General features: G+C 38.5%; 1 protein-coding gene across 17 annotated transcripts in view; it reads right to left on the reverse strand.

Moving 5' to 3' along the window:
* LOC137250593 (uncharacterized) overlaps positions 1–19753 on the reverse strand; it is an 856443-nt gene that overhangs the window by 120115 nt on the left and 716575 nt on the right. For all 17 annotated transcript variants that reach the window (XM_067783685.1, XM_067783688.1, XM_067783681.1 and 14 more), the window contains one exon: positions 38–229. In XM_067783685.1, coding sequence (XP_067639786.1) covers positions 38–229 — 192 coding nt within the window. The remainder of the gene's footprint in view (positions 1–37; positions 230–19753) is intronic.

The raw sequence follows: 19753 nt of genomic DNA on the forward strand, positions 1-19753 counted from the left end.
GTTCTCTTATTGAGCTTCAAAGTAGTTTTAAGCTCACTTTTAACGACTCGGCCGTTTTAAGCAAAGCCGACAACTGACAATATTGCACGTTTACTTCGCCCTTATACATGAATTCGACTAATGTTTTCAGTTCGGCTAAGCGTACGTCCTTCAGTATCACAATTGGATGTTTTTCGGGGTGGTCCAGAAAAAGGCTCTGGAAATATGAGGAACAGGCCGAGAGGACCACCTGAAAGTAAAAGGATACAAATATTTTTAGTTTTGGTTGCAATTGCAAAATGAACTGTGGGGTGATTTCATATATACACATCTATACATATCAGGGTGGTCCATCAATGAACGATTTTTTCAGTAACCGCAATGAATTTCATATAAATGTTGGTCCTGATTGAAGGTGGTGGAGTTCGGCTGTGACACCAAATTAATAGAATTGGATTTGTTTTTTTGAAATCCTTTTACCAAAGATTGTAAAATAGGTATGAAATAAAATACAATAAATTAAAATAATAAAATATAAAAAACACGTGTCATTATGTTTGAGGCCAATGGACTCCTAAACTACTTAACCGATTTTGAATATGTTTTGCACCCCGTGTGTAGTTTGATCTAACTTGAAATATAGGATAGGTTATGTCTCAGTTTATAGTCGCAATATTACGCAATTACGTAATAATAAAATGTGCTACTGCGTATACTCATATTTTCAGGTGGTGCGGATATACTTCCGTGTAATTGCTTGGTGTTTAATTAAACAATCTGCTTATCAATAAAAAATATTATAGCGAATGATATCAAGTATAGCACATCACCCGGCCGCCGAGAGGGTTGGGGAGGAGGGGGGCTTCTGAGGGGGCCCGCGATTTAGAGGTACTATGACATTTTTTTTTTAATTCAGGAGAGTCTTTAGTTGTTCCATGTGCAATTTTTAAGCCGAATTTCAAAAGCAACGAAAATCTGCATTTCGTTTTAATATTATAGTGAAGTGTGAAAAATAAAAATCTATATATATAAAAATAAAGGCTAAAATGTGTATTAGTTGGTCGCCCGTGTTTGAAAAGAAGCGTTGGTCGATTTTGTCCAAACTTTCACAAAAGTTGCGTAAACCTCACGCGGTGGTTACTACATGTTTTGGTTGCGATCGATGTACAGGTTCTCGAGATATAGGCCGAAACGTGGACCTGAGTGCCCCTAGAATGTGTAATTTTCATACCCCTGGGTAACTAGAATCTCGAGATATAGGCCAAAACGTGGGCCAGTGAATGCCCAGACAGTGTTTATACAATATGGATATCAAATGAAAGCTGTTGAGTGCTTTAGTACAAATTAATGTATTATCCAGAGACGGACTGGGGACTGGGATTAGGACTAGGACTGGGGACTGAGACTCGGAGTGGGACTGGGACTGGAATAAAATACATACCTCCCTCTGGGACAGGCAATAAGGGATGCAGAAGAATGAGAAGGAATTGAGAGAAGAGAAAAGAGAGAAGGAGATTAGATAGAATGAGACGAAGATGGAGATAGATGAAGCGAAAAAAAGGAGGGAGGAGTGAATTAAAGGATTAGGAAAAAGTGAAGAGGGGAGGGCAGAGTCAGACGGAAAAAGCGTATTAAATGTATGCACATAGGCCAAATTTAGGGCAGGACAACGTCTGCCGGGTCCTCTAGTAAAAAAATAAAATAAAATAAATTGAAATAAAATAAAATAAATAAAATAATAAAAATGAAATGATATACAATAAAGAAAAAGAATAAAATAATATAAAATTAATTAAAATAAAATAAAATTATATAAAATAAAACAGATTAAAATAAAATACAAGAAAAGAAAATATAATTCAATAAAGCAATCTTAAAAAAAAATAATAATAATAAAAACATGGAAAATTAAATGGATTCAGATGAAATTAAATAATATTAAAGTAATGGAGTAAAGAAATGGAATAAAGTAAATTGACGTATAATTGATAAAAATTATAAATAAATAAATATATAAATAAAATATAATAAAAAATAATAGTATAATATAAAATAATTAAAAAATAAAATTAATTACAATACAGATTAAAATAACAGATAAAGTAATTGAAAAAAATAATAGTAACTAAAAAGCATCAAAATTAAAATTAAATTTAATAAAATTAAAACAAATAATGTAAAATAATAATATGTTGAGTAAAAAAATAAAAGAAAGTGTGAAATAATATAAAATAAGATACAATTTTTTTTATAAATAATAATAACCAAAATTAATATGAAACAAAACAAAAAGCAATGAATTGATAAAAAATTATGGAAAAAGTAAAATTAATACATGTTTATAGCTAACACAACTCAAGATGACTTTTTTCTAGAATCTTTTTTCACAATTTTCTTCACACCTACCACAAAGCGGGTAATGTTTTTGTTTTCTAATTTAAAGCGTTCTGCTAATTTACACAGTTCTTTTGCCACACCCTCCTCCTCAGACAGCAACACATCCTGTGGGTTAAATTCATTTGATTTGTGTATGCGCATGCGCAACGCATTGACGTAGCCTAAAATTGCGGCATTCCCAAGCAAGACAATAAGAAACGGTCTCAGCGCCTTGGGGTAGGCACTGAAATGGAATTCATATTTCGTGCTCACTGGCGGGCTGTAAAAACAAATGAAGCTTGGTTTGTGTAGAAAGACAACACCCGGTATCGCCGCATCATCACGATCTAATTCGCGTATTCATATTAATGCGTTTGCTCATACTTTGTTGCTACTCTTATGTTTTTTTTTTTGTTGTTTTGGGCAACTCAAAGATTGCGTTGGTGAATTTTGTTATTGTGTTGCATATTTTCATATAGGCGCTAACTATTTGTTCAGGTTGTAAATAAATAGTGTGGTTGCACATTTGGCGGGAAATTGAAAATATCAATACCAATAACCATAAATTCAATAAACAAAAAATAAAAGCGTTGGTTTAACGCAACTATGCAATTGTAATAGCAGTAACAAAAATAACGCAATTGTGAAATTTATATGCTCATATTTACTAATGCACGTATGTACATGAATATGCAAGTTAGATACATAAAGTTTTTTTAGACATTTGTTGTGGCGACGGCGCGTACATTAGGGAAATTTCAATTACCCAAAAGTGTGTCCCGAAGCGTCATGTTTGGTTGGTTAGTTGAGCTGCAACGAACAGTGAAAGTGGAACAATTGCATTTGTGATTTTGTAATTTATGAAATTGCGTGGAAATGATTTTTCGTATGTTTAATTTATAATCAAGGTGAAATTAAGGTTGGCAAGCTATTGGCCTAGAAAAACAGTTTTTTTATCCCATGCATGGACTCGTATGTACGTATAATCTTAGGATAATTGATTTTGTTGTCCCATTTGTAAGACAACACTCCCTCCCAAAAATTAATAGAGCTCCTATGAGATGACGCTCATTTATTCTATTGAACCTACGGTCCAGTGGATTTTTTTTAAGAATTACAAGTATAATGTAATGGCTAGGTAGATATGTACATTAACCTGGGTCGATATGTTTGGACGAAAGTTAACCGATATCTCGCCATCGATTTTTCGATAGGATTTGGGCTCAGAAAAAAGTTCCACTACGCATTCCCAAAAAAATAATTTTCGAGCCTACGAAAAAAAAATGGGGAAAGGGTAAATTTTTCGACCAAAACACTCCCCAAAACCCAATTTTTTTTTTTCAAAAAACTGTTGTAAAAACTTTGGCGATACCAGTTTTTTGAAAAAAAAAACAAACATATTTTTTTGGGTTTGGGGAGTGTTTTTGTCGAAAAATTTACCCTTTCGCCATTTTTTTTCGCAGGCTCGAAAATTATTACTTTTTTTTGGGTATGGGTAGGGGAACTTTTTTTCCTGAGCCCAAATCCTATCGAAAAATTATCGCATGGAATCACTAAATCTCTTAAAAGAAGTTTATTTTAAGAAAGCAAGCCCATATTTTATGAGAAGGTAGAACACATAAATGTAAGGCGCGATAATCTCCGAAGAGATCTAAGGCCGAGCTTCTCTTCCAATTTGCGTCGTGCTCCTATTGATTTTCCCTACAAATTGGCCGGACGGGACCTACATGTTTTATGCCGACTCCGAACGGCATCTGCAAGGCAGATGAGTTTTCACTGAGAGCTTTTCATGGCAGAAATACACCCGGAGCGCTTGCCAAACACTGCCGAGGGGCGACCCCGCTTAGAAAAATTTTCTTCTAATTGAAAAACCTTATTTCTAAAATTTTGATGTTGCTTTGCCCGGGGTGCGAACCCAGGGCATACGGTGTGATAGGCGGAGCACGCTACCATCACACCACGGTGGCCGCAAAAAATAGGAAAGCAAAGAAAAAGAACACTAAACAATTTTTAAGCAAGAATAAAACAAGAAAAAAATCAAATAGTCGAAAAAGAGTAAAAGAACTAAGAAAAGAAGGATGAATGTAGAAAGTGAATAAAACGATGAACAACCCTAGAAATCGAACAATTATAGTTGAGCCACTTAGCAATTAAGTTTGGATGTACATGGCATTTTAAGAGCACCGCTGTTGTAAATAACTTAAGACATATGCAGTAATGTTACTAATATGATGGCCAATCTAAACTATCGACCGCTGAGATATAAGCCAGTTCGAAAGCGACCTAACTCAGAATTGATTTGACGAAAACTCCATGTTGTTGTTGTAGCAGTACGCTTCCCAAGGCAGCCGGTTCTATGTACCGGAGCGAATCGGGATTTTTCCCGACCAAGGGCTCTCATTTAAGTGCAACACCTTTTAATTTGTTGCGTCGCTCCCACGAAAACTCCATCCCAGATTTCCTTTCTATTCAAAGGCACCAAATTTAACGATTTTTTCTCATAAACGCTCTATCTCAGCTGAAACCGCATTAAATTCATACTGAGTAAGATTTACATAGGTTGAACTGGCCAGTCCATGAGGACTTCACATATATTGAATTAGTCCGCACATTTTGAGATAGGACGCCCTTTAACGAAGCTCTCGCGACAGGTGTTCCTACCGTAAGACCCCACTATAAACAAAAAGGTTCGAGGGTTGTGAAAAATTGTTCCCGAAACAATCGGTCTAGTACTTAAAGTGCTAATATTCAACATAAAGCGATGTGCTCTTCGTATGGACGAAAATATAGAACACACTTCGAAAAAAAATGTTTAAATCAATGCAAATTTTGAGAGGCTAATAACTTGTATTTTGTTAGACTAAAATTACATGGGCTACTAAGTTGCATACTAAAAAAAATCAGAATTCTTTAAATAAAAAATTCGAAATTATCTTAAAATTTTTTTGAGTTTTTGAATTAAACTGCAAACGTTTATGAAAGTTTTTCTTAAATTTTCGGAAATCGAAAAAATTGAGTTTAATTGACGAAGGTTTTAAGCCTTAAGTGCGTGTGCGCGAAACTGAACTAATAACACATAGGTTAATAATATCCGGGCTTAGCGCATCGTACGGATGAAAAAGGACGTATATCAAAATTGTGCTGAGTTAAGCTAATTATGTGATTATAATATGCCTTTAAAAGCGTTAATTGTAAAGTCATCCGTTTTCTTTATCTTTTCTAATAAAAGAGTTACACACTTTGTTGAAGACATGATCCAATTTTCGGACTAAGTCCGCCCCCCTCCGTCTGGCAACACCCGGCCAGTGCGGCCAAGCGCAGGCAGTGCAGCTCAGCTGTGGCTTGCCAACAACCACCGCGCTCTCAGTTTTTCAGTTTCTAATAAACTACCAGTCGTTCGCTACGCATCGATCGCATCGTTTTTATATTTATCGCCCGCCCGCCGTCGCGCAAATATTTCGTTTATCACTTTGTAATTATCCCTTTTATATTGTTTTTCAAAGTGTGAATAAATACTTACCTATTATATTTTAAATACGTGCCCTCCCTTTTTTTCATTTTAAGAAAGTGCACAGTGCTGTGTTAGTGCTGATTTTATACATGGTCCTTTTGTGCCAAAAAGGCAACCAGCGGCAAAAAAGAAAGTAAAAATAAAAACACAAATATTTGGAAAAAACTAAAAACTATTTTATATAAATACATAACAAACAAAACGCGATCGGTACGGACACAAAAAAGACCAAAAAAGTGCTTAAGTAAATAAACAAAATTGGTTTAAAAATTTAACAAAAAGGAGTGCACATACATATATACATAAAAGAACTAAAACACATCAAGGTGTGACAAAAACGGAAGAAATTAATATTACAAAACAAAACGTAATAAGAGTAAAGTTTGTGCCGAGAAATCAAAAAAAAAAAGAAAGGTTTACAAGAAATACATATAAATAAACATACATGAAGGAAAATTTTTTAAGAAAAAATTAAGAAATCAAAATATATTGGAAAAAAAATACAATTCTAAGAAAAGAAGTGAAGAACGATTTGAAAGAAGAAGGTTTACAAGAAATACATATAAATAAACATACATGAAGGAAAATTTTTTAAGAAAAAATTAAGAAATCAAAATATATTGGAAAAAAAATACAATTCTAAGAAAAGAAGTGAAGAACGATTTGAAAGAAAAAATTTGGTCTACCAAAAATTGTTGAAAACACCAAAAAACGGGTGAAGTGGAAAAGAAAAAAGGGGTTTGTGAGAAAAATATAATTTTGAGAAAAGGAAAATTTTCAAAAAAAAAAAGACAAAAGAAAAGATACAGGAAAAGTTTGTGTAAACAAAAATTTTTTAGAAAAGAGAAAAAATATATGTAAGAAAAGAATTTCTTTAAAAACGAAAAAAAAAAAACACAACATCAACGCTACAATAGAAACAACATTAACTAACTACACCAACAAGGAGGAACAAAACATCAACAACAGCAATACAACAAAGGCACAAGTAACAAAAATAAAAGCGAAAATAATGTCTGAGTAAGTACTCGTTACCCAATATATTCCCATATATATTCCCTCCGTCTAACGTACGGACCCCAAATTCTAAAAATCCCAAAATTTATATACCCCTCCGATCTAAAGATCCGGACCCTGGGTATATAACCCACATCAAAAAGCCTAAACGGTAAAATATTTTCATTTGCTTACTCACTGTTACCAACAGGTACAGTCCCTTCAAAAAACACATAAATTTTTCAACAAATAAATTTGCATTCCCGTACCAACGGAAAATCTATTGCCCGGTTCTATATACCCAATAAGTTCGTTGCGCTAAATACCTACTTAATTATAAAAGTATATACGTATATATGTAATATATGTATATACCCACTTAGTTCGGTAATCATCCACGAGCTATATATATTTTTCCAGCGTGAAATTCACCGCTGCCCAATTTACCCATATATACATATATTACATAAAGTATATTTTATAAAAAACCCATAGCAACGAACTTTGCGAAATTTTTGTCACTTTTCTCAAAGTTTATTTTACCGGTGCACCCAATATTAATTTTGCATACAAACCCACAATTATATGCACCCATAATACCCACACGCACTTGTATATCTTTTTGCATAAGCCAAAAACCCACCCTCAACAAAGTAATTGCATGAGCATATGTAACAACATAATAGAAGGAATCAACAAAGAAGATCATCGGTTACATATTTTGCATACATTTACTTTGTCAATACAGATCAAGTGCATTGGCACGGCAAACAAAAGGTTGTTGGTACACCACAGTTTGTCGGCAAATATATTTCACCCATATATATAAATACATACATACGTACTATATACCCATCTTACTTGTGCTCAGACGCGCTGAGACAAGTACATATAACAAAGCGAAAAGCCGGTACACATTAGGCCGGTCTCAAAAAATAAAAAATAAAATCCCAGTGAACACAAATATTATAATATTTATATTATTATATACCCACATTACCTGTACTCAGAAGCGCTGAGACAAGCCCGTATAAAGAACCAAGCGTACATTAGGCTGGTTTCAAAAAAAAAATAAAAAAATTTTTTTTTTCCTTTTGACAAAACATTTTTTCGATTTTCACAGCTTAATAAAAGCTCCCATTTCTTGGTAAATTACATTAAATTATAATGCCAAAAACAAACGAAACCCAAAAATTGACCACTGCAGACCAACGCCTGCAAGAATTTATATATGACGGTAACCAATTAGAAGTTTACTGCTCGAGATGGTCACCCTCCCAAGCTACCGAGTTATCAGAGTGTATGCTTAAGGTCAAACTAGAAGACCTTGATAAAATATGGGCAAAGGTGCTAGAGTCCCATCGAGAAGTAAGTTTCTCAGATAATTACACAGAGATCAGCGGCTCGGTTGAGCAAAAATTCGCTAAATGCATGGAAACGTACCAAACATGCAAATCAGAAATTTTAGAAGCCTTACAGCTTTTTAATACTGCTAGCACCAACCAACAACAAATACCCGCCCACCCAATGAACAATTCAGACGCAAACGGTTTTTATTTAAAAGTACCACCATGCGACACCGAAGTATTTCATGGTGGATACGAAGACTGGCCATCCTTTAGAGATATGTTCACGGCGGTCTATAAAAACCACCCTAAATTATCACCCGCTCAAAAATTATACCATCTACGCCTGAAAACAAAAGGACAAGCTGGGCTTATTGTAAAACAATACCCACTGAGCGATAATAATTTCGAGCTTGCCTGGGAAGCGCTCAGATCTAGGTACGAGAACAAAAGGATACTCGTCGACAACCAACTGAAGACGCTGTTCAACCTACCCACAATATTCGCAGAAAGCGGAGAACAAATACAGAAGATGCAGACAACAATCAACAACTGCATGTCAACCCTTAACACCCATGGAATCCCGACAACGGACTGGGACCCAATCCTCGTTTACCTCTGCTCATCCAAGCTGCCAAGTGAAAGCCTTTCACTATGGGAACAATCCCTCAGCTCCCGAAAAGAACTCCCACTTTGGGAGGATATGAATAAATTTTTGACCAGCAGATACGAGGTAGTAGAGAGAATAAGTACCTATAGACCAGGCAAGGCGAAACCCCAATTTTCGAGTTTTACACCACGAACGGTGAATCAAAACTCGACCCAACTCAACAATAATAAAACCCATGCATATCACACCGAGTTCAATAAAACGGCTTCGTGTAGATTGTGCAACCAATACCACGCAGTCAAATCTTGCGTTAGGTTTAGAAATTTATCGGTATCAGACCGAATCAAATTTGTGAGAGAAAATAGTTATTGCGAAAACTGTTTATCAACGTCACACCCCAAGAACGAATGTAAAAGTAGCTTCACGTGCGTTTATTGCCAAAAGCGTCATCATTCGCTACTGCATTTGCAGCCCAAACCCCAACAATCACAACCAAGCCCCAGAGCTCAAAATGCGCAAGCCGGCACCCATAGGAGAACGGACGACGAGCGAGCCTCAACATCGAAAGCCGCCGCAAGAGCCACCTCCTCCCAACAGTCTCAAGACAAAAACCCGGTTTCTTCACTCTTCTCGAGTAATCATGGAACCACCCTACTACCCACAGCAATAGTATCAGTATACTTTGCTGGCGAATTTCATAAAATTCGTGCCCTAATAGACCAAGGTTCACAAAAAACCTTTGTATCATCCCGTATACAAAAGGTTCTTGGTCTACCCACAAAAGAGTCGCTCCACCAGATATCTGGAATGGGTGGAACGGTTGTGAAAAATGCCAATAAAGTCTGCCAGATAACATTCTGTTCAGCAGACTTAACCCAAATGATAGACGCACAAGCAATAATTTTGCCAAAACTAACGAAGTTCTTGCCCACAGTCAGAGTTTCAAGCATCGATCTCGAAGAACTGTCCCATTTACCGTTAGCCGATCCGCAGTATTCGATACCATCAAAAATCGATGTGGTAATCGGCAGCGATATCACCCCGCAAATCCTCACCGAAGGGCTCCTACGAAATGTGAGTGGAACATTACTTGCCCAAAACACAATATTCGGATGGATATTAAGCGGCCCTGTAGCTGAAAAGGTATCAACCTTCAGCACTCATGTCACGGAATGCACCGATGACCCCATCAATCAACTTTTGAGACAATTTTGGGAACAGGAAGAAGTTCACCAAACCCAACAACGATCAGCAGAGGATGAATACTGCGAAGCACTCTACCGGACAACCACAATTCGTGAGGAAGATGGACGCTACAGAGTAAAACTACCTTTCAAATCGGAATTTCCAGCCAATCTGGCACTCGGTCATTCACGACCCGCAGCACAACAGCAGTATATCAGCATCGAACGAACCCTCGAAAGAAAACCCGAATTAAGAGACAAATATTTTGAAGTCCTTAATGAATATTTAACCATGGATCACATGGAACCCGCCTCCCAACAAGAGATAATTAGAGATGGTAAATATCTATCATTTTATCTACCCCATCATGCTGTCATAAAACCCGACAGCAAAACCACAAAAGTGCGAGTCGTCTTCAACGCATCAAAAATGTCGCATTCTGGCAACTCGTTGAACGACGTCCTTCATACAGGCCCCATTCTACAAAATGACTTAATGCTCGTCATACTTAAATGGCGACTTTATAAGTTTGTTTTTAACGGCGATATTGAGAAAATGTATCGCCAAATACGCATCCATGAAGAAGATAAAGATTTTCATCGAATCGTTTTTCGAAAACACCCAACTCTGCCGATAGAAGATTTTCGACTAAAAACAGTTACCTTTGGTGTAAATTGCGCGCCGTATTTGGCGATTCGAACCCTACACCAACTCGCCCACTATTGTCAAGACGAATATCCGCTCGCTAAAAACATTTTATTGAATGAAACTTATGTTGACGATATTTTGTCCGGCGGTCATGATATACAGTCCACTTTGAACTCTATGACTCAAGTTATCGAAGCTTTAAAATCGGCAGGGTTCCCTTTGAGGAAGATGTCGGCAAATCACCCTGAAATTTTAAAACCCGTTCCCGACCCTGATGTGCTAGACGTCGACTTCCTTAAATTCCATGATTCGAGTTCCACAAAAACCCTTGGAATTCAGTGGAACGCGCTAACCGACACCTTCACCTACACGTATGATCCACCATCAGCAGAAAACACGACTACAAAAAGGCAGATTTTATCAGCAGTGGCAAAACTGTTTGACCCCGCAGGATGGCTTTCACCAATAATGATTCTTGCAAAAATGTTGCTGCAACAACTCTGGATGGAAGGAACGGATTGGGACGAAGACGTGAAGCACGGAGCTCTCCAAAAATGGACCTCAATTTATGAAAATTTACCTCATATCAGAGACATTAAAATCCCTAGGTGGGTACAGTATTCCCCCGATAAACTAATCCAGCTGCATGGATTCTCAGATGCTTCAGAAAAAGCATTTTGTGCCTGTATATATTTACGAGTACAAACCCATGAAAATAGTTTTTCATCCCATTTGCTAGCTGCTAAAAGCAAAGTAGCACCCCTCCAAACCGTGAGTCTTCCACGGTTGGAACTCTGTGGAGCAGTTTTACTCTCCAAGTTAGTGAAACAGCTGCGAAGTGAGCTGAATCTACCCCAACACGAACTCATTCTCTGGTGCGATTCTGCCATCGTACTGGCCTGGTTAGAAAAACCACCCCATACCTGGAAAACGTATGTCGCGAACAGAACCTCTGAAATTCTTAAGAACGTTGACAACGCCACTTGGAGGCACGTTTCCAGTAAGGATAACCCAGCGGATTTGGGCACTCGAGGCTGCAAGCCTCAGGATTTAGTCCAATGTCCATTATGGTGGGAAGGACCTAATTGGCTTATCAATCCATCAACTTCGTGGCCAAAGGATATTTCTCACCACCCAACTCCCCCCGAACAACGACATGTGGAAGTATTCCACACCCTGCAGGAAGAAAATATAGATATAATCGACCGTTTTTCGTCATTTTCTCGAGCGCTTAGAGTCGTGGCCTATATGTTGCGGTTTATCAAGAAAGCAAGGAAACTGAAAGTTCCAGCCACGCTTAACCTCACCCACGCCGAAGTGAATGATGCCAAAATCAAAATCATCATTCAAACTCAACGGAATCATTACGGAGACACGATAGAGCTGCTTCAAACGTCAGGATCCTTACCCAAAAAGAACACCCTTCTGAAATTAAACCCCATGCTAGATGACTCAGGAATCATGCGAGTTTCTGGAAGATTAGCATATGCCACCTATAGCTTTAATGAGCGGCACCCAATTATCATACCCGAAAACTCTCGATTTTGTTCTCTTCTGTTAGACTTCCTCCATTCGAACTTGCTGCACGCCGACAAACAGCTGATGATCCGAATGGTACAGCAACAGTACTACATTCCACGTTTGAAGCAAAAGGTCAAAAAGCTCGTCTTCCACTGCAAAACCTGCACCATCTATAAACAGCAGATGAAAACGCAGATAATGGCAGCCTTGCCACCCGAGAGGTCAACGTATTCCCTACCCTTTCATACAACAGGAGTCGACTTTGCTGGACCATTTATGGTAAAAACTTCTCCCCTTCGCCGAGCTTCGTATGTCAAAGCTTACGTTTGTGTGTTCGTCTGTTTTTCCACAAAGGCTGTTCATTTAGAAGTGTGCTCTGATCTCACCACGAATGCCTTCAACGCAGCCTTTGCCCGATTCACTGGTCGCCGTGGCCTACCCCATCAGATATTTTCTGACAACGGAAAGACGTTCGTCGGCGCACAACGCGTATTTCAAAGGGAATTCACCACATTTCTCAAGGAAGTCGCTACAGACGTCGCAGAAAAATATGCAACTCACGGATTCTCATGGAAATTCATCCCACCATACGCTCCACACATGGGTGGGCTATGGGAAGCGGCCGTGAAAAGTTTCAAGATACACTTTACGAAAGTAGCAGGAAACCAGAAGTTCTCCTTCGAAGAGCTTACTACCCTCTTAGTACGCATAGAGGCGGTCCTCAACTCCCGACCGCTCTCCCCTATGTCCGAAGATCCAATGGATCCCCTAGTCCTAACCCCAGGGCATTTCCTACGAGGCGCGCCACTCTTATCACTGCCGGAGCCAACTGCAGAGCATCTCACCCTGGTCAACAAATGGCAGAAACTAAAAACGCTTCACCACCAGTTCAGCACACGATGGAAGAACGAGTACCTCAAGGAGCTGCATAAGCGGTACAAATGGAAATGCCCTCAACGCAATATTCAAGTTGGAGATTTAGTCGTGGTAAAGGATGATTTACTACCCCCGAACGAATGGCGTTTGGGACGGGTAATCACTTTACACCCTGGATCGGATAACCATGTTCGAGTTGTGGAACTCAAAACACAAAACGGACTAATAACCCGAAATATTGCCAAACTGTGCGTGCTACCAACTGCCTAGCAGTTCCAACCCTACCTCTGGTACCCTCTGCTTCATGCCCCTAGCAATCTACATATAAGCTACTCTCCCCAACGTATTTTTCTAACCCATTTTTTGAGAAATACGTATTTTTTCTTTTCTTGTCTTTACAGGACCCGCAAATCTATGGGGACCCAGAAATGCCGGCTATGTGGGCAGCGACACGCGCTAAGGCAGTGCCGGGCGTTCCTCGCAATGAAGCCTGAGGAGCGCTACGAGTGCGCGAGGAACCACCGGTACTGCATCAACTGCCTGGCAGTGTCACACAGCACCGGGGCATGTGACTCCCCGTCCAGCTGCCGAAAATGCTCCCTCGGCCATCACACGCTCCTACACAGAGCTCGACGCACGCCCACCAACCAGCGTCGCACTGACAGCGGCCCACAGCGCGCAACAACAGCCCAACATCGCCAACGGGCAACTCAAAGCCGGTCGGCTAGACAGCGCGACGACAAACTTCGTAAATTAGTAGCCGAGGCACGAGCAGCCTTAGATAGGGTTGATGCCGCCCTGAACCCATCAACGCGTCGGGCGGGGGGGGGGGGGGGAGCATGTTGAAGACATGATCCAATTTTCGGACTAAGTCCGCCCCCCTCCGTCTGGCAACACCCGGCCAGTGCGGCCAAGCGCAGGCAGTGCAGCTCAGCTGTGGCTTGCCAACCACCACCGCGCTCTCAGTTTTTCAGTTTCTAATAAACTACCAGCCGTTCGCTACGCATCGATCGCATCGTTTTTATATTTATCGCCCGCCCGCCGTCGCGCAAATATTTCGTTTATCACTTTGTAATTATCCCTTTTATATTGTTTTTCAAAGTGTGAATAAATACTTACCTATTATATTTTAAATACGTGCCCTCCCTTTTTTTCATTTTAAGAAAGTGCACAGTGCTGTGTTAGTGCTGATTTTATACACACTTCAAATGTAATTTCTAAAAAGTTGTAAAATGCAACATATGGTATTAATTAAAGCGGGCGACGATGTACATTTAGATAAGAATACCATTCATAATTCCTAATTGCATTTAACGTGACTTTAGTAGAAGATTTATTTTTATATGCTGCCATTTTCATCTCATATCCTAACGCATGAAGCCATAAACAAAAGTAGAAAATGGCTTGAAGTGGCAGTAAAATGCGCAGTGCGCGATTGCTTACAAATGAATGCATAAATGAATGAAAATGGCTAAGAAGAGCAACGAGAATAGGTACGTACCAGAGCTCGCAAATAACTCGCAATCACTTTAAATAATCGCATAATGGGAACAGTCAGCAACAATTTTGCAACGTGGCTTCGCACAGACAATTTTTTTGTGAATAAACTTTTAGTCCAACACGTCTTTCTTCATAATTTTCTTTTAAAGGTCAAACTGGTCCCAATGTGTGCTTGGACTATACATATCACACACCTAGATCAATAGGGATATAACTAAAAAATCTGAAACTTCGAAGTTTTGAGCACCACCGGTCTCCAAACTCAATACTTACCGAACTGTATTTTCGGCTCACTAAAACGTCCACTAATCAGGGAGAAAAGACTTTGTAAAAAACAAAAATTGCATTGTGTGGTATAGGCTTATGAACAATGCACTTATTTGAGTTGATCGCTATTTTGATTAGGTATGCGATACGTAGTGAACACCGAACCCACTTTGCTCCCTTTCCTTTTTATTTCTGTTTTATCCAAAGTCACCTTGAAGTTGCTGCATGTTGATGCAACATGTTGTTAAAGGTTTATTTATTTCCCGCAAAACCAAGTGGCAAAAGGACTAATGCTAGAGAGTCGAAGTGTAATTGGGGAATATTAAGTTATCTAAAGATTTAACTATTCGAGGTTTTTACCAAATACTCCTTGGGACGCCGTAGCCATTAAGTACAAATAAAAAAGGCGTGAGTACCGCTAAGTAGAGCTCGCCCCGGGGTTGAAGTAATACTACAATAAACATAGCTTTATCAGAAACAAATAATTTCGGACTTTTTGAAGATTCGTCCGTTTCTTGTCGGTAACAACCGATACCGACAAATGATTATTTTATTATCGGCTTATCATCGATACCGAATTATTAGCTTCGAATGATAGGTTTGTTATCGCCACGTTCTCGCCGAATCATCGACTTCTTATTGGTACTTTTATCATTTTGCTAGCGACGGGTTACATTCGATCTATTTTATATTGAAGTTTTATCCGTAATTTTTTTCACAACAAACCAGCGAACCGTCGGCAACAAACCGATAAGGAATTGGTAGCAATCCGAAAAGAAATCGATAACTTTTCTTTTACATGTCGGTAAGTTTTTGATAACATATCAATAAATTTTCGATATAAAAACGATTAACACTTTGCTAGCACATCGCTAGTTATTCTATAAATGATCAATTTCTTCTCGATAATAAATCAACAATAAATGGTTAACAAATCGGTAACTTCTTGATAGCAAATTGATCACCTTTCGATAACTTTTTGATAAAAAAATTATAAGTTTTGGAGCAACCTTTCACTTTATCAAACAAAAATCGATTACTTTTAGATAAATAATCGATATCTTATATCGATAAAGATAATATATCGTTAACTCTTCGATAAATAAAACAATCACAAATCGAAAACTTTTCCTTAACAAACCGACAACCGTCGATATAAAGTCGCTAAATGGTCGATAGCCCTTATTATCTAAAGCAAATTTGTAACACTTCGATAACTCACCTAAACTTCGTCGATTACAAATTTTTCTTTTCCTTTCCTTACCTTTGAGTTCTTTTCCCTGCCTTAATTTGTTGTCTGATTTCGCCCAATAAAGTTTATTACGTACATTGTTTATACAGTAAATTACATTGTAGTGACTACACCTACGCTTACATTCTGTATTCCCCCCACAAAGCATACCAATCCCAAACAACGCATTTCTGAATATAGCATACCACTCCCAAAAAGTATGCTTGCTTTACGCTTACATTCTTGATTCCGCCATATCCCGGTCAAAGATATTTGCACAGTAAAAATAAACAAACAATATCTATTTGGGATACTTATTTCTTTCCCTCGTTAAATAACTGTTATTTACGGAGAGAAATTAATAAATTTGCCTGATATAACTTGGAGTAATGAACCAAAACTTATTGAAAATAAAACAGATAAATTTCAATAATTTGTCTACTAAGACGTATTTTGAAGCCCTGATTTGTAGCAATGCTCATCGCGCATGCGCATATGCGTGCCAAACAAAGCAGTTTATATTAATGTAATATTTTTTGCGGGCAATATTAATTAAGAAAAAAAGTAAAACAACAGAAATAGAAAAATAAAAAGGCAATAAAAACAATAAAACAAATAGCCCGACACTGAGTGTTATGGCATTTGTGCAACGGTGTGAGCTACAAGATCGGCAACAGCAATAAATATTTTTTATATAGGTACACATGCGAACACAAATTTATGAAGAAGCTCTTACAAACAGGTTCATAACCACAAAATGGAATTATAAAAATATGAAAACAAATCTCTATTTGCCACTGTAGGCCAAGTGTTTGATCAGTGCTTCAGCAGCTGTTGCAAGTTAACTGTCGTTGCCATATAAGTGTATTTGTTGCAATGTTTGTTTGAGTTGATGGCACATGCGCGAAATGCAACTTTTAATTTGATGACGATTTTATGAGTTGAAATGGAAATTGCAACGCCTCCAGATATGCAATGCAGTTGAAGAAGAAGTTGCAAGTTGTTGGATCGGTTGCTGATGTTGATACTGATGATGTGCAGTGATTTCTGTGTGTAATTGTGATGGTATATGAAAGTTCTGATCATTTCAATGAACTGCGCGTATAGCTGACAGCGAATTGCTGTTGATATAACAACAATATGTACATTAAACAGGCAGAATGCGATTAACTCAGTCCACCAACAAACATTTTGAGGTTTTCTTTAATTTGCTTTTGTTTTGATTCCTTTTTCTTATATTTTTGTCGGCATTCACTATTTTTTATGCAATTTTTTTTGACATCCTCTTTCTTTTTAGGCTTTTTGCAATTCACTCTGAGTTGGTCGGAGTTTGCTCGCTTGATTGAGTCCCCATTGCCGAGCTTCATACTTTACTTCATTGTGGAAACTTGGGCAAGCTAACTTGTAAGAACCCTGCCTTGTACATTAGAGTTGGAAAAGTAGACAGTATTGAATCAAAGAATTCTGGCCGTTGCATGGGAAGGATCAAAGTCTTGGTATCGCCACGTATAAATAGATTGAGATGCTATGCCCACACAAGACCGAAAATTGTTGCTCTCATAATGGTAATTGCTATCGAGTTACAGTACTGCAAGAAAGTGGTGCAGAGACCATGTGGAAATGTCGAGTTCTACCTCAAAATATGTTTAACAGAACACGTATACTCCTAGGAATACATCTACAGAACTGGCAGGATTAAAACTTTGAAGTTTCTGGTGTAGACATAAACTACGTTCTGTGATTGGAACCCTGTCTTGTTGTTGTAACAACAAAAACCTTCTTCAGAGTGATGCGGAGGGAAATGCGTTCTTGGACATTAATCCGCTGCGCTGAGTCACTATGAGCTTCTGGTACCAACCGGACTGCATCGAGACTTTTTTACCGCGGAAATATTCTAAGCCCCTTAAACCCGCTTGCGCCCATTCACCGGGCAGTGTTATTCAGGCTTAAAAACCAGGTTCGTGCAAAAAACATTTCATTCTTCCAAAAAACAGATATTTTTTGACTAGGACAAAAATTTGGTCGCTGCCTGGAACTATTTGAGCAGTTAAAGATAAACATATCTTTGAACGGTCTAAATTCAAGTCCTGAAAAGAAGTTAGCACTAATTGTGTAATAGGAATAGAGCGACCTAGACATGCATAGCAGATGCAGCATTCTTGCAGACCAACCGGAGGTGGCTAACTCATATTTCATTGCGACGCTATTCCTGTACAAGCAGAACATTTCGGCAACGTACGCTGGGCTAGCTGCCAAGCTATTTTGGTTCGCTTCTCTATCTCTAAATGAAAATGCTCACTACCTCAACAAAGAACATTATTTTATTTTTCGTTCTTTTACACGGATAAACGTATCACGGTCTTACCAAATCAAGGAAATTAGCTGACGTTTGAAGATGATATTGGCATTATTGACGTTAAATAATGCGCCGCATGCTCCGCCTTCTCTCGACTGGATAAAAAGGCAAAAATAATCGGTTGTGTGGTAAATGAACCCCAAAGACTTGCTGGAAGCCATTTCACTGTTAACGGATATTAACCCCAGACAGTGAAGGCTTTCTCCTATCTGAAAGCTAGTAATAACAGCGAAAACAATATTAGCTTAGAAATCAAACGGAGAATATCTCATGCTTCCAAGTGCTGAGAAGGCAACTAAAAAGGATATTCATCTTTCGATGAACAAACATCGCGCTCTACAAGTCATTTATCATATCTCTCCTGATGATGGGCCGGAATGATGGAGAGTATCGACGGTGGTAATCGAAGGTATGAAATATAAGCAGATAATTGCTAACGAGAGTTGTTTTTGTTGTTGTTGCAGCGATAAGCACACTCCTCGAAGGTTTTGGGGAGTGTTAACGATATTGAGGGTCTTTTGCCTGATATAGAACCGGCAGGTTTCGGTAACAAGCACCATTTAGGCACTAGCCCGACCATTTCGGAAACATACATTTTTGTAAGATGATTTGCCTCGCGTAAGTGACGTTAACAATTGGATTGCGGAAGCTATGAATTGTGCTTATCAAACCCTTCAATCCCGCCAATGAGAGTTCGTGTACAGGGCTTCGATATATTAGAGTACTAGCATTTACCCGGTGTGTTGCTGTAGGTACGTTTCATACTCTCCTTCTCCACTTCCTATCTTTCTTCCTTTTCTTTAATATATCATTCCAGGTCCCTCTATCTCAAACTTCCCTCTCTCCCTACGCCCTCTCGCTCCATATATATCATTCTCAATCCCTACCCCTTATCTTTTCCTCTTCACTGCCTTCCCTGTCGCTCTCTCCTGTCCATCTCCCGTATCAGTGCATCTTTTCCCTCCCTATCGACCCTGGACCAACGCCCGAAAAAATATATCCAATATCAACCTAGGCTAGCTAATTACCAAATTTCAAGCAAATCGCATCATTAACAATCCGTCCCTAGTACACTTTTCGGAGAGAAGAGGTACCCAAGTATCAAATTATAAGCGAATACGTTTTTTTTTTTAAATAAGTCCTTGTGCACTTCCCGTGAAAAGTTACCCTATTAAAAGATCTAGGAAATAAAGCCCTTGTCTACATTCAATAAAAAAGGGAAGATAATTAGATGGAGTTACATACCAGTAGTATTTTGAAGTGGTACCGGTCCTGTAGTTTTGGCGCAAAACAATGATTTTTCCAGTTGTTTACTTAAAATAACTCTCAACGTCATACCCGCTACACCACC

This window comes from Eurosta solidaginis, chromosome 4, assembly GCF_040869045.1.
Source record: "Eurosta solidaginis isolate ZX-2024a chromosome 4, ASM4086904v1, whole genome shotgun sequence".
Taxonomy (NCBI): domain Eukaryota; kingdom Metazoa; phylum Arthropoda; class Insecta; order Diptera; family Tephritidae; genus Eurosta; species Eurosta solidaginis.